Consider the following 14,562-nt stretch of genomic DNA (forward strand, 5'->3'; position numbering starts at 1 on the left):
CAACTAGTTCCAGCCTAGAACCCAGTCGACGTCATCGTCTAAGTCGGCTAACTCCACCAAGGAGTCATGCCAGCTTCACCAATGATATTAACTAGCTCCTCCATAGGAGCATGTCGACATCACCAAGTCACCAGCCAAGGAGTCGGCTAGCTTCATCGGAAGCCAACCACGGACTGTCACCAGTCCCGGTGCCATCAGCCAGCTCCGAGAGCCGGCCGACGACTGGCCGTGAGATGCCAGCGATCACCAGTTTTATGGACTCTCTATCCCCACTCCCGTTTGACCCACTCCATACGACCATCTGTGCGCACACCTCGATGCGACTCTCCGGTGGGAGTGTCGAAGTAGGGGATACGAATCTGTCGTAGCCAGGGTGGGAATCCGGATTATCCACTCGTGGTGGATGTCCACCAAGTCAACACTGACATTCAGGCGAAAATGGATGTCACTACCGAGGCCACTCACAAACCGGTGGTATTAATTAGCGTCTTAGTCGATAAAACCCCTCAGACCAGACCTCTAATTATTTTCGGGAGCGCGAGATCTGCCAAATCTCGTTACACCACCTTTCCCGCGGAAGTTTCGACCCGAAACTTAACAATCGTCAATTCTCAGGTCGCTCCTCTCTCCTCATCTCCTCGTCTCCTCCTGGGTCACGATAAAGTTTGAGGTCAACTATTGATAGTTTACCTCTATCCTTACCGCCGAGATCGGACAATCGAAAGACTGTCCTCGATAACTTCTGCGTTATAACCCACGGCCCCATGAATGGCTTGTTCAAGGCGGCCGTTCGATACGCTTGGGCTTTGGATAGTTCTCGATTTCGCACCAGTACTAACTGACCAACTTCGAATTCGACATTTCGATGTTTTCGGTTGTACTGTTCAGCTTGTCGATCACTAGCCTCATCGAGAGCAAACCGGAAAGCTAGTCTTAGTGCGTCATGACACTTCATGTGTTCAATCCACTCCTCAGACCCGATTTCAACAGTTTCGAGATCCTTCGTCAAATCTCGTTGGAGAGAACCTTTCAATTCTAATTCTCGCCCAAGATTTTGCTGCCGGGGTCGCCATAAGAGAACTGTGGTACGAAGTATTATAAGCGAATTGTATTTCGCTCATATACTTATCCCACTCTCTATGGTCGAGATCAAGAAACGCACGCACCATCATCTTGATACTCCGATTAACACGTTCGGTGGGGTTAGCCTGAGGATGATACGGCGGAGTCGTCGATAACTTCATCTGCGTTTCTTTCGAGAGCGACAACAGGTCCTTGTTTCTGAACTCGGTCCCATTGTCCGTGAGCAATTCATGGGGAACACCCCAACGGTGTATAACTCTTTCTTGTAAAACTTGACAGATAGCCTTACCTGTCGCATTTTTCAAGGGAGCTATTTCTACCCATTTTGTGAGCGTATCTTGTATTACCAAGATATATCCGTGACCGGCTTGGCTCTTCGTATACGGACCCATAATGTCCGCCGTTATACGAGACCAAGGCCCCATGAATTTTCTGGGATTCATGTAACCCGCGGGAGCCCTTTGTTCCACTTTACAACGCTGACAGGTGATACATTGGCTGACGTATTTTACCACGGTTTTATACATCATTGGCCAAAAGTATCTTACTGCCAATCGTTCATAAGTTCGGAGTACGCCTTGATGTCCCGCCTGAGGGTCATCGTGGCATTCTCTCAAAGCACGAGATCGTAATTCCCTTGGTAGGACTAATTTCCATGCATCAAAATCTATATTCTCTGCAGAGGCTAAATGTCCTCTACGATGAAAATACAGCTGCCCATGATCAATAGTACAATTGGGGTATTTACCGGGAGCAAGACGTATTGCCTTTCTCTGTCTGATATACCAGCGATCTTTCGTAGACGTGATCGTGGTTATCGTCGCGAGAACAGCGCCGCCTTCGGGAGCACGCGAGAGCGCATCTGGAACATGATGTAGTGCACCTTTCCTGTGTACTATCTCAAAATCATATTCCATCAGTCCGAGAGCCCATCTACCAAGTCGACCACCAGGGTCCTTCAAATTATGAAGTCAGCGTAAACTGCTGTGATCGGTAATGACCGTGAACTTGTATCCCTCCACGTATGCACGAAATTTCTTGATAGCCCACACGACTGCCAAGCATTCTTGCTCCGTGACGGTATACTTTGTTTCGGGAGCAGTTAACCCTCTACTTGCGTAGGCGATAACTCTTTCTTGGCCATCTTGTACCTGGCCAAGTACAGCGCCAAGACCTACACTGCTCGCATCAGTTTGCAGTGTGAACGGGATCGTAAAGTCTGGACAAGCTAGTGTTGGGGCTGCAGTCAGTTTTGACTTCAGGATCTCGAACGCCTCTTGCTGTTCGGAATTCCAATGCCACTTGCATTGCTTTCTCACTAGCTTGGATATTGGCGAGGCTATCGAAGCAAAGTATGGAATAAACCGACGATACCAAGACGCCATACCCAGAAACCTCCGTACCTCCTTAGTTGACTGCGGCGCAGGAAAGTTGCGCACAGCCGAGGTTCTCTCGGGGTCTACCTGGAGTCCTTCGCTATTGATCTGGAACCCCAGATACTTTACCTGCGATCGGCAAAACTCACTTTTCTCTTTATTGATCGTGAGATTCGCGTCACGCAATTTGACGAGAACTTTCGTGAGCCATTCTATGTGTTCCTCAAATGTCTTCGTTACGATGATGATATCGTCTAGATAGACAAAGACATGAGGATAGAATTCCGGACCCAGCAATCTGTCGAGAGATCGCTGCATCGCCGCGGGAGCGTTCGACAGGCCGAATGGCATCCTTCGAAAGTGAAAGAGCCCTCTGCCGGGAACAATAAAAGCCGTGATTTCACGACTTTCAGGAGCTAGCCCTACCTGCCAATATGCTTTACTAAGGTCAAGCGTAGAGATATAGTTCGCATGGCGCAACTCATCCAGCAAGACCGCCATATTCGGTAAGGGATAGGCATCCTTTTTCGTGATCGCATTGACTTGTCTAAAGTCAACGCAGAATCTTAGCGTACCATCCTTTTTCTTTACCATGACAACTGGGCTGGCCCAGTCGCTAGTGGATGGTTCTATGATTCTATTCGAGAGCATACTATCAGTCTCCGCCCATATCGCCATTTTCTTGTGGTGAGACATAGGACGGATCCTCTGTTTGATAGGATCGTGAGCGCCCACATTAATAACATGAGCCGGGAGCTTTGACAACGGGAGCAAAGAAGGAGGCGGAGTAATGTACTTGTCTAACAGTTCCTGTAGACGACACTGCTCATCTTCTTTCGGGAGCTTGAGACCATTACACACTGTTAAGTGATGGAAGGTTTCAACGGGAGCAGACGAGAACATTTCCGTAGGCTGGTCTCGAAAATACCAGACTTGCCCAAAGAAATCGACCACGATTCCTGCTTCTCGTAGAAAATCGATCCCTATGATAAAATCTTCCTATAAAGATGGCATCCATAGAGTTTCCACGAGAATGGTCTTGCCGCCCAACGAGATAGGTGTCATCGATATTTGTCGAATGATTTCTATCTGTCTGTTGGCAACCAGAACCTTTCTACCTGGACAATCGATCGGCTCAATGTCTGATTTCCTGAGCAACTCGATGCCTCTGCAACCTGCAAAGGTACGAGTCACGCCAGAATCCATTAACGCTTTGATCGAACGTCCTCCGATTTTAATCGTTAGGTAGAAAGTAATCTTTCAACCAGGACCGAGAGTGTTTTGCAACCTATCCCAGATAGTTCCGGGGTAGCCAATTCCAATGTAATACTAACGGTCTTGGGGTAATACTAACGATCGATACGACAGGGTGCTTTACACGACCGCTTTGGCGTTTCCCGGGTTGCAACGGGAGCATTCTTTAAACGTGAGCCCCGGTTTTCTACACCGGTAACAGAACAATGTTGGTGGTTCTGGGCAAACTCTGAACTGGTGTTCAGTGCTTTTGCAATTATAGCAATGCCTTGGTCCCTGGAACCTTGGACGACCCAAAGCATCCAACATTTCGAGATCAGGATTGATAGCTTCCTCGTCATAGAGGATTCCATCTTTCTTGAGAGCGTGGGCATTGTGTCGTACATCTTTGGCCAGTCGAGGAGGTTCTCGATAAGCCAAGCTTGGACACATGGATTCCTCCGGTTTACGCGGAGGTTGCCAACTACGGGAGCATCCCATGTTCTTCTCCTGTCTTCGCAGTCTATGCTCTAGTACGTCTAGAGATAAACATTCATCGAACTATAAACCCAATCGGAATTTGGGCAACAGATTTCGATAGAGTACTTGTACTCTACGAGTCTCAGGCCATGGCGGGAGCGTCTTTGCGAATAGCGCTTTCATTTAAGAAATGTATTCGCAGACATTTTCATACCTCCCCTGGGTTCGGGATAATATCTCCATCTCGAGGGTGGCTTGAAAATCGAGATCAGAGAAACGAGTCCTAAAAGCCGTGCGAGCAGCACGCCAGCTACCGAATCGTTTCTCTCTAAACCACAATAGGGCTGTATCGCGTAGACACCCACGCAATACTCCTAAAAGGTCTTCTTCCCGTATAGGGAAACTTTCGAGAGCGTCTTCGATACGAGACAGGAAATATTCCACGTCTTCGCCTCGTTGACCCGAGAACTGTACGTTCCAGCGACTTAGTAACTCGAAGACTTTCGTTGGTGACATCGTTCGAGGTTCCCCATGAGTATGGTTTCTCCCTTGACGCTCCAAGTCGAGTCTCGGAATCTCCAACTCCGGAATGTACACGTGGTCAACCACACGACCATTCGGTTGTAGGGGTTCTTCCACTCGAAGCTCTGGTGTTAGCCTTCCAGGAGAAGGCGCACGACTCCCGTCTTTCTTCGGTCTGCCTCTACCACGAGGCTCCAAAGCTTCAAGACGAGTTTCTATACTGCGCATTCCATCTAGGAGAGCCTGCACTGTCTTCAACAGTAGAGTGTTCCCAACATTTTCGGAGCTGCCTCCTATTAATGGTGGATTCACTACTTCTACCTCGGGAGCCTCCCCTGGTTTTTCGCCAGAAGCACCTGGTTTTTGGTCATCAGCCATATCGAGAGCGTTCAGAGAACCTTCCTCCAGCTCGTTGAAGCCAGAAGTGATTTCTCTTTACTCGAGATCGGCCTTATATACCCAGTTTTGAGTGGTTGGAGTCTTGCATCCCTCCTCTTTACTCCTGCGCAAAGCCCGTGAGCGCATCTTTCCCTGGAAGGGGAATGATGCCAGCGCCATCTGTTAATGTCCGTAGTTGGGGATCTACCGAACACTAGCGGAAATAGCCGAGAGCGTAGATTTCTGAAATATCTCAGCCTGTATGAGGACAGCCGAGATCGTCTTCAGAGACTACCGAGATCGTAGATTTTAAGACTGTCGAATCCGTACCAAACGGTTACGACCGTGTCCGAGAACTACCGAGAGCGTAGTTTCTTTTGACTGTCTTCAGCCTGCGTTAAGCAGCCAAGACTATCTCTTGAAACTACCGTGATCGTAGCCCTTTAGATTGTCTTAGTTTTTTAACGACTAAGACTATCCGAGGACTACCGAGAACGTAGTTCTTTAGACTATCGCATACTGTACCAAACAGTTACGACCGTGTCCGAGAACTACCGAGTCCAACAACCGGGAACCAACAACCCTTGGAGCACAAACGACCAATGAGTTATCACGAGAACGAATAACCAAAGTTATTCCGGGCAACGAAAAAAAACGAGAATTTCCGATTGCAAACGAGAACAAGTGGACAGAACCACTTCGGGAGCAACTTAAAACTAGCCTGAAAAGATGAAGGGGAATAAAAACGCAAAAGTCAGGTGATTAAAAAAATAAAAAAGACTATTTATTTATTTCTTTACAGCCTTCTTCTTTTTCTTGTTCTTCTTCTTCTTCTTCTTCTGCTTGTCTTCGGGATTTACCCATAACACTGCATATTTAATCTCGCGATTCAAACTGGTACTTTTCCAGATTGCTGAAAATAAATAAATAAATAAATAAATAAATAAATAAATAAATAAATAATATATATATGTACCCATAATAATATAAATATGTATAGGTATTTATACATGAATGGAAACATACACACATACATTCATGTACTTATGCATGTGGTTTTTCAATTAATTATTATATTTATATTATTATTTTATATATATTATATATGGAGAGGTATACAAACATATGTGCATGTATGTATAAAAGTATGCGTACATGTGCTTATACTTATAAATTTAATTATTACATATTAACATAAATTATTATATTATATTTATATGTAATTACATACATTTTATCATATTTTATTATTTATCAATACTTACAACAAATGTTGATTTTCACTGTCACTTTTGAAGGCTAACCTCAAGAGAATGGGCAACACTTGTTGACATTTCATTATTGTAACCGAAATTGAACTTAACACCTTAAATTAATTAACAAAATAGATACTTTATAATATTCCGTAGGTATCTATTTGAGAATATTTAAAACAAAATTCGATAATGCAATATTATATATATTGTAACTGATTTTTCCACCGATAAAGTAGAAGCCTCAGTTACTATGGGATCAACGAGGATTTCTCACCATCCTCCTCTCTTACCGCCAGGAGGGAGCCAGCTGGTGTATAACGGCAACTAACGGACCGTGGGGTAGTTTCGGGAGCAATGGCCGCCGACGGCCATTTCGGTAGCGACTAGTTCAGTAAGAAATGGTAGAGGGGCGCGGTCCACCATATTAGTTCCAAAACGTCACTCTGGCACCATTACTAAAATGTATATGATTTTTAGTATTGGCCGGGAGCGTAATGACCTCACCCCGCGGCGGCGGTTATTACCGTGAACATTAACTTTGGTTTAACTCACTCGCACAACCTAAGTCAATACGAGAACGAGGATATTCGTACCTCACAGGCTTCACCGAATATCCTCCTATTGCCTACTCACTCTAGTGCACCAAGTAGTCGAACATAAAGTCCATCCGCAGCCACGCTGGTCTTACGCCGGACCACTCTATGCATTTGGCTACTCGATTATAGGTTACCCTGACAGTAAGTAACCACACTAGAGCGAGAGAGCGAGTGATATACAACGTCCTACCTATACAGCATAGCGACATCGTAAATCACCCCCGAGAGCATGCACCACGCATCGGGAGCTTGGTTGGACTCATCAGTGACATCAACTAGTTCCAGCCTAGGACCCAGTCAACGTCATCGTCTAAGTCGGCTAACTCCACCAAGGAGTCATGCCAGCTTCATCAACGATCCTCCTCCATAGGAGCATGTCGACATCACGTCATGAGATTGATGGCGGAGAAATTACTCTGGCATGGGATCGATGGTGGAGAAAATAGTATAATTATTTTTAATAAATTATCCATTTTACTATTTTTTAGTTACTATTTATTTTTGTTTACTATTTAGATCGTTAGAGATCGTGAACTGCCCAAGGTATCAGCAAACCGAACAATATCACTGGACAAACCATTTATGGGTCCCTATATTATTGTAGAAAAATTATCACCAACAGTGTATCGGTTGAAGGATCTCTCTGGAAAGGATAACGGCAAGGCTTCAAGGAAAGACTTGAAACGGTACAGATGATGACATACGACGTCAAACGGATTGGACAAGCTAGAAATGTCCATAGGTCAGTAGAAGGGAATGGGTTCTGTCAGTTTCGGGTCGAAACTTCCCTCACGGGAAGGGGTGTAACGAAATTTATTATTTCGTGGGTTCTCGAAATAAATAATTATTAAAAGAGCTTGTTATAAAGTAATGAGTTCTTATTATTTATTTGTTATCGCCTGCATTGTTAATAACTAATAGGAGTTCTGCTAGGGGCTCTGTGGAGGGCCAACTCAGTTATACAAGACGTCGAGTGGGGCGCCTATTCGATGTTTATAACGTGACTTGGTACGTAAACCTCTTGGCGATGGCTTCCACTCCTCCGTCGAAGAGACGAACTCACCGAAGGCTGCGTACGAAGCCTGATCGTAAACCTATCGAACTGCGGGCCAGGAAAGCGTGCTGCGCATGTCCGGGGGCGATAGGTAGGAGAGTGCTACCTGAGTGGGGTTAAAGCTCACAGCAGCTGAGCACTGAACGTCGTCGTTAGACGACACAACTTGTCTGGCTCTCGAACTGATCACTTCTCTTCTCTTGACTGGCTCTCTTGGTTCACTACTGGTTCTCTCGACATCGTTTGGATCTCTCGTAAAGGTTCCCTAGGTATCAGACGTTAAGTCCTGGTGAAACTCTGTCCGAATTTCCAATGACGGACTAATACTAATGATCACGCTATATGGTTCTCTTATTATAATAATAATTATTATTATATTCTCGCTACATAATATGTATGTGATGGTTAGACCATCATTACACATAAATGTGTATGTGTGAGTTCACGAATGGATCGCTGTAAATAATAACAATAATAATAATATTGAGATATATTATTATTGCAATGGCAACATATGTGTAAGACCTGGTCACGGATGGATCGCTGTATGGTTCCCTATACAAAATACATATCTCACATGTAGAATATTTGCTCTCACACTTATGATACTTGTGACGTCAGTATTTTGCTATAGTATAGTCGCAATGTAATATAGGCGTATGTGACACACTATACTTGGTTCACGATAGTTCCCTTAGGTTTGGTTACGTATTTCATAGTCCGATCAGGTGGACCGCGCCCCTCTACCATTTCTAAGACTGAGTTAGGTTCTCGTATTTTGTTCTCGTTACTCCTACGGCTGTTGGCTTCCGAGATAACCAACATGGCTCCCCCCGGTGATTTTGAGGAGGATGGTGAGAAATCCTCGTTGTTAACCTTGGCCGATAGTTCTCGCCGTGCAGGTCAGAAAATCGGTTACACCTCTCACAGAAGGAACTGATCATAAAAGGTAATATATCTTTTTGAACAATTACCTGTAGGTATGAATCTTTCATAAACTCGATAATATTTCATTTATAGCTTCTTATCATTTATTTTCATTGCATTTCAGAGGTTAACAAATCAAACAATGTATCATCTTATAGAAAAAGCGGAAATGAAGTATCACTTAAAATTACACATAAAAATAAAAATCGGTTTTCGTTTTTCCATCTATAATTGTGCAGATGAGTAAAATTTAATTCGTTTCAGTTTCCTGTTGTGCAGAAGTTGAACCAGGTCATGCTGTGCCCGATAATGTTAATGACGATAAAGCAATTGTAAACATATAAAGAAAGCATTGGCGGTTACAATATATTGTGGCGGGATATGTAACCCACCAAGAAAGCATTGGCGGTGACCATATATTGTGGCGGGATATTGGTGAGATATTGGCGGGATATGTAACCCGCCAATGGGTCAATTACGGGATATTTGGCGGGATATTGGCGGGATATTTTTTCCATAATTTTATTAAATTATATATTTGACCTTAATACTATATATTCCTCATTATTTTTTTTGGTGATACTGATAGGATTAAAATGACGCAAATCATCTAACTTAATAATACTACAAATTTCAGACGTATTAAATGTTTTATAAGCACCATAATGAGAAGAGAATGCAGTTGTTAGTGCTTTGTACACAATGAATATACAGTCTTTGTCAATACAAAAAAATTCAATAACTCCAAACTGAAGAAAACTGTCTACTTCATTGATACAAACAACCATACCTGTTTTGTAGTTCATTTTTTTTTTTTCAACCCAATAGCATATTTTCATGTTCGTGTTAGGACGTAATTTATAATTGTTTAGAGAGCTGTCAAATGAGTTTGATGTTTTATTTAACTCAATAAATTTTGATGGACCAACTTTTATCTCTTCTGAGAAAAGTGTGTTAAAATAAAGCATGCATGCTAATTTTAATTGATTACCAACAGCAATTGTATAACATAAATTTTTGCTTGAACTTGATGAAATAGCAGTGTTTTTTGGTTCTCGATGCTTAGCCTCATATCGCATACTCCAAAAATTTATTATAGGACCACATAAATCCATCACTGATGGATAGTGTGTTAAATGGTGATCAGTTGCTTTTAAAGATCTATTCAATATATTTCTTGCTATAGAGTGATGCTGTTGAATAAGTCCTTTCAAAAGTAAATGAGAGTCTTTTTGTATTGATGTTGAAATGATAATAGCAAGAATTTGTCTCAAATTTGTATACAAATTCCATGCAGGATCTAATTCTGGGATTAAATCACCAATGATTAATCCAAAATGACGTACAAATGTCCACATTTCATTTGCTGACATTTTTAAATCATCTTTAGCTAATCTTTGAGGTGTTATTTCTGGTGGAATATTTTTCGAATCTGAACCAAAGTCATTATATAATATTATATGGCATGTCGTAAAAACAAGTCCCCTCGATGACATCATGCATTCCATCTACAGACTTATTTATTGTTACATGATAATTATTGAGTTTGTGAAAAATACATTTTGTATTTATGCCAGTGAGACTTGGATCATTAATTTTTAAATCTTGATCATAATTATTTATTGTACGTAAAAAATAAATATCTTCAGTTGAAGCTAGTGAACGTTGCAACTTACTCATTTTACACATTCTACACGAATAATTTGCGTTGAAGCTTTCAATGAAACCTAATATTGAATGGAGACCCAAATTATCGCCTAAAATAAGTCCTAATTTAAAATAAATTTTGATTTTTTTTGATGCTAAGTTTACTTCTATTCCTTCGTTTTCTAAGTAAATTAATTCATCAATTAATTTTCTAAAAATAGCAATGTTTCCAAACTGAGTTCTATCTTTAGAATAAAATACAAGAGCCACAAAAATTGAAGCCAGTGATGACTGAAATTCAGGTGGAAAACAAGGTATAGAAACATATGTTCCACCTATTTTATTTGTCCCAGCATGACTACCAAGAGCATTACCTGACTCGAAATCATCAAAATAAAGAAAAATAGGAAAGATTATTTTATCATCTGAGCCTTTAGTCAAGTTTTTCCAGAGACGACTTTGTATAAAACTTCTGGTTATTTCAGTTTCACCCTCTAATTCTTTTTTATAACTCAAAACTTTATCTAATACATTTGGCAACTCAAAAATTTTTTTAAATAATTGTCTCAAAGGAACCAAATAAGCAACTGCTGGTTTACTGATCGTTTTTATATTGCCATCAGCATCACGTTTTGAATCATAAGATTTTTCACCAACATTAATTTCTAATGGTGGAATAAAAATTCCTGTTTTTTTAAGATGACCAATACGTTTAAATTCAGAATCAAAACATTTTAAAGAGTCTAGAAACATATCAAACAAAAACTTAGCATCAGAAAAAAAATGTAATCCAGTTTTTTCTGAATTTATATTTTTTTCAAGATTATTTTTAATAATATTTAAACCTGATTGAATAATCGTTTGTACATTTTCAAAAATGAATTGAATTTGACTTCTAGAAAAATTAAAACTAGATCCATATAACTTTAACACTATTTCATTTATAATTTTTTTAAACAATTCATACTCAGGTATTATTGATGAACTACTTGTACTTTCTTGGAAATTTGAGTTTGAAGATTTCTTATTTGACGTAACATGTGTTTTTAATAAATGTTGTTTGAAGTCATTGAAATTTGTGAATGAATCAAAGCATGTATATTCAGCACATTTGTATTCTAAATGATTACCATAATGATGGTAATTTAAAAAATGATTTTCTAAGCTAACTAAAGAATAGTCTTTATTACAAATAAAGCAACGAGGCATTTTTATTTTTTATGTATCACGCAATATATATGTTTTTAACGAATGAATAAACATAAAAGTTTTTTTAAATTAATCCAATAATTTCATTTGGTTAATCAAACGTTTGAGCTCGGGTTTATTTTTATCAGTCTCACCAGTGATTCGATAAATCCTGTGTTGTAGAAGAATCCAAATATTTTCTGAAATTTTCGGAAAATCCAATTGGAGACTGTAAAAGCTTTTAAATGCAGAGTCAATCGCGTCTAAAGTCGAAATAGCTTCATATTTTATGTCGTTAATGATGACATAATATTTGTCAATTTTGGTCAATGATTCTCCTACAATTACTGGTAAAGGTTGAATTGGAATTTTATTTTCTTCATGATACTTTTTCCTTTCATTCAAAGCAATTATTAATTGTTCTTCACTCTGGAATAAAATATATATTTAAAAGTAATTATAAAATGAAAATTATATAGATATAACCAGTTTAAATATAAATTTAAATTTAAAAAACATTTGTTTTATTATTTACCTTTGCATGCAAAATAAAGTTATTTTGTGCAATTGATTTATTAGCACGAAAGTTTTTAGTTTCTCCAGTAACTGAAGTTTTTATAAATAATGGTAACAACCAGAATACTAATGTACTTCTTACACCTGTAAAATTAATATATATATACATTGTAGTTATTGATGTTTTTTTTAAATAAAAAAAACATAATTTTAAAATAAAAAAAATATAATTCTACGTACCAGCAGGTGTATTAGCATCGTCAATAATTTTGAGTAAATCTTGAACAAACTTTTCAATTTTTTTCTTGGTTTTTATATATAAAACAATCTCTTTTTCAAAACCAAAAAACTCACTTGCAATTTTTGTATTGTCTTCATCTGCATAGATAGTGTGGTAATCCAATTTAATCTAAAAAAAATTCAATCACTCATTAAAAAAGAAAAAAAAAAATTCTAAAAAACTTTTGAGTGTATATAATATCAACAGAAACTAAATACAAATTTTATTTTTATTACAAAAAAAAAGGGTATCTATTCATTTTAAAATTTATAATTCTATTTATGTATTATTGGAATAATAACAAATTATATATTTATTTTATTTACATGTTTAATGTAACAAAAAAGAAATTTAATAATAATGTATACCTGTATACATATTGTGACTTACCAATTGTAAGCCTTTATTAGGATGAGTAAGAATCGGATATGTAGATATATATTCAAAACTTTTTAAATCCTGATTGTCAAGTAATGATTTAATTCTCAGCTTGGATGTTTCTTGCCAAAGTTGTCGAATGGTGGACCAAGGATCAATATTGTTTTTAAGAAAATTGAGTTTTTCCAAATCTTCAGATGAATAATTACTTTCTATTTAAAGAAAAAAAAAACTTGCAATGCAATTACACAATGTATTTATGTATATATATGCATATTGAAAATGATTTTTATTAAAAATAAAAAAGTTACCAAAATTATCATAAAATGCCAAGCGTACTGGAGCACTACATGAGCCTTTTTCTTTTCTTTTACCTTTTGCACTTTGAACTACTTGACAATTTAATAAAAAACCACGCCAGTGTTCATATCTTATTTGCAATGGTCCTTTAGCTGTTGTTTTTATCTTTGTTTTTGGATTTAACTTGTATGGTATATACCAACACTCTGGCTCTTCTGTTGGAAATAAAAGGCTAATTTTTTCAGCTAATATTAGAAGTCTTTCAGGTGTAACTCTGTAAAAGAAAGTTTTTATATATCAATTTACAAATCATACGTGGTTGAAAATTAGTTAATAATTATTGAATAAGGTATTGCTAATCATATTTATTTGAAGTTGATATTTTAACTCCAAATTCAAAAACATGAATTAATTATTAATTAATATCTAATAATTTCGCATATGACCGTCGAATAAAATTTGATTAAAATTGTTATAAAACAAAACCATGTAAACTCCCTTACAACATTTCTGAATTTGTTCTCATTTCGACTTGAAGAATTAAATCAGCTAAATGCATAACATGGCTTGGATCTAACATTTTTTTAATTTTATAACTATTTAAAATTGCATTTCCAATTAATGATGAATTTAATGTTTCATATAAATTTTGTATTGGATTACATAATTTAGGGGTTAAATCTAAATTATTGAAGTAATCAAAGGTCCCATCATTTGTATTAGCATTCTCAAGCAATAAATTTTGTTCATTTTCTTCAATAATAATTTCTTCTTCATCAACACTTCTTCCTACAATTTTCAAGCATTTTTTGATCACCAAATTAATTCTCGATACAAAAACAATTTACGAACAAAAAATATAATACTATCTGAAAAAAATTTACCTAGTACTGACAAATTTTGGCTTGTATTTGATTGACTAACAAGTTCATTTATATCACCATCAAAAATAATCTAAAAAAAAAAAATAATAATAATAAAGTTCATATTTTACAAATTTTTTTAAATAAATTATGCTATTATTATTTATCGTTAATGTTGATTTACCTGATCACTTTGTTTAAATTCTTTTTTCCAATGTTCTAAAAACTTGGCTTGTAAGCCTATTTTAGGAATTAAATTTTTTATTATTTCTTCATTTAAACATAAAAAAGCTGCTTTATCAATGTCTTGATCTACAAAAAGAATAAATAAATTGAGAAAACAAATCAAAAATAAAAACTTTTATCCACAACATCATACATATGAATGAGGTTATGTTTTTGACACATGCTTTATCAACAAAAAAACACATATTAATTTTTACTTACCGATAAAAACACTCTGTAATTTTTCGAGATTCCATTTG

The 14,562-nt window shown here is 37.9% G+C and overlaps 1 protein-coding gene across 1 annotated transcript; it reads right to left on the bottom strand.

Moving 5' to 3' along the window:
• Nucleotides 1-11,291: 11,291 nt before the first annotated feature.
• LOC122849059 lies at nt 11,292-13,763 on the bottom strand. Its single transcript, XM_044147586.1, has 6 exons — nt 13,718-13,763; nt 13,226-13,488; nt 12,927-13,126; nt 12,497-12,665; nt 12,276-12,400; nt 11,292-12,169 (listed from the first exon to the last, which is right to left on the bottom strand). Exons 1-6 carry the CDS (start codon nt 13,738-13,740, stop codon nt 11,831-11,833), a joined length of 1,119 nt encoding a protein of 372 aa, XP_044003521.1. The 5' UTR covers nt 13,741-13,763; the 3' UTR covers nt 11,292-11,830.
• Between the last annotated feature and the right edge of the window lie 799 nt (nt 13,764-14,562).

This window comes from Aphidius gifuensis, linkage group LG2, assembly GCF_014905175.1.
Source record: "Aphidius gifuensis isolate YNYX2018 linkage group LG2, ASM1490517v1, whole genome shotgun sequence".
In the NCBI taxonomy this organism is placed as follows: Eukaryota; Metazoa; Arthropoda; class Insecta; order Hymenoptera; family Braconidae; genus Aphidius; species Aphidius gifuensis.

Excerpts from the sequence above, each read along its gene's own strand:
- LOC122849059 (XM_044147586.1), bottom strand. The coding sequence starts at position 13,740 with ATGAGAACAAATTCAGAAATGTT. Across the intron at positions 13,127-13,225 it reads GGCATTTTATGATAATTTTG|AAAGTAATTATTCATCTGAA; the intron begins GTAACTTTTTTA and ends TTCTTTAAATAG. Across the intron at positions 12,401-12,496 it reads CGATGCTAATACACCTGCTG|GTGTAAGAAGTACATTAGTA; the intron begins GTACGTAGAATT and ends TTAATTTTACAG.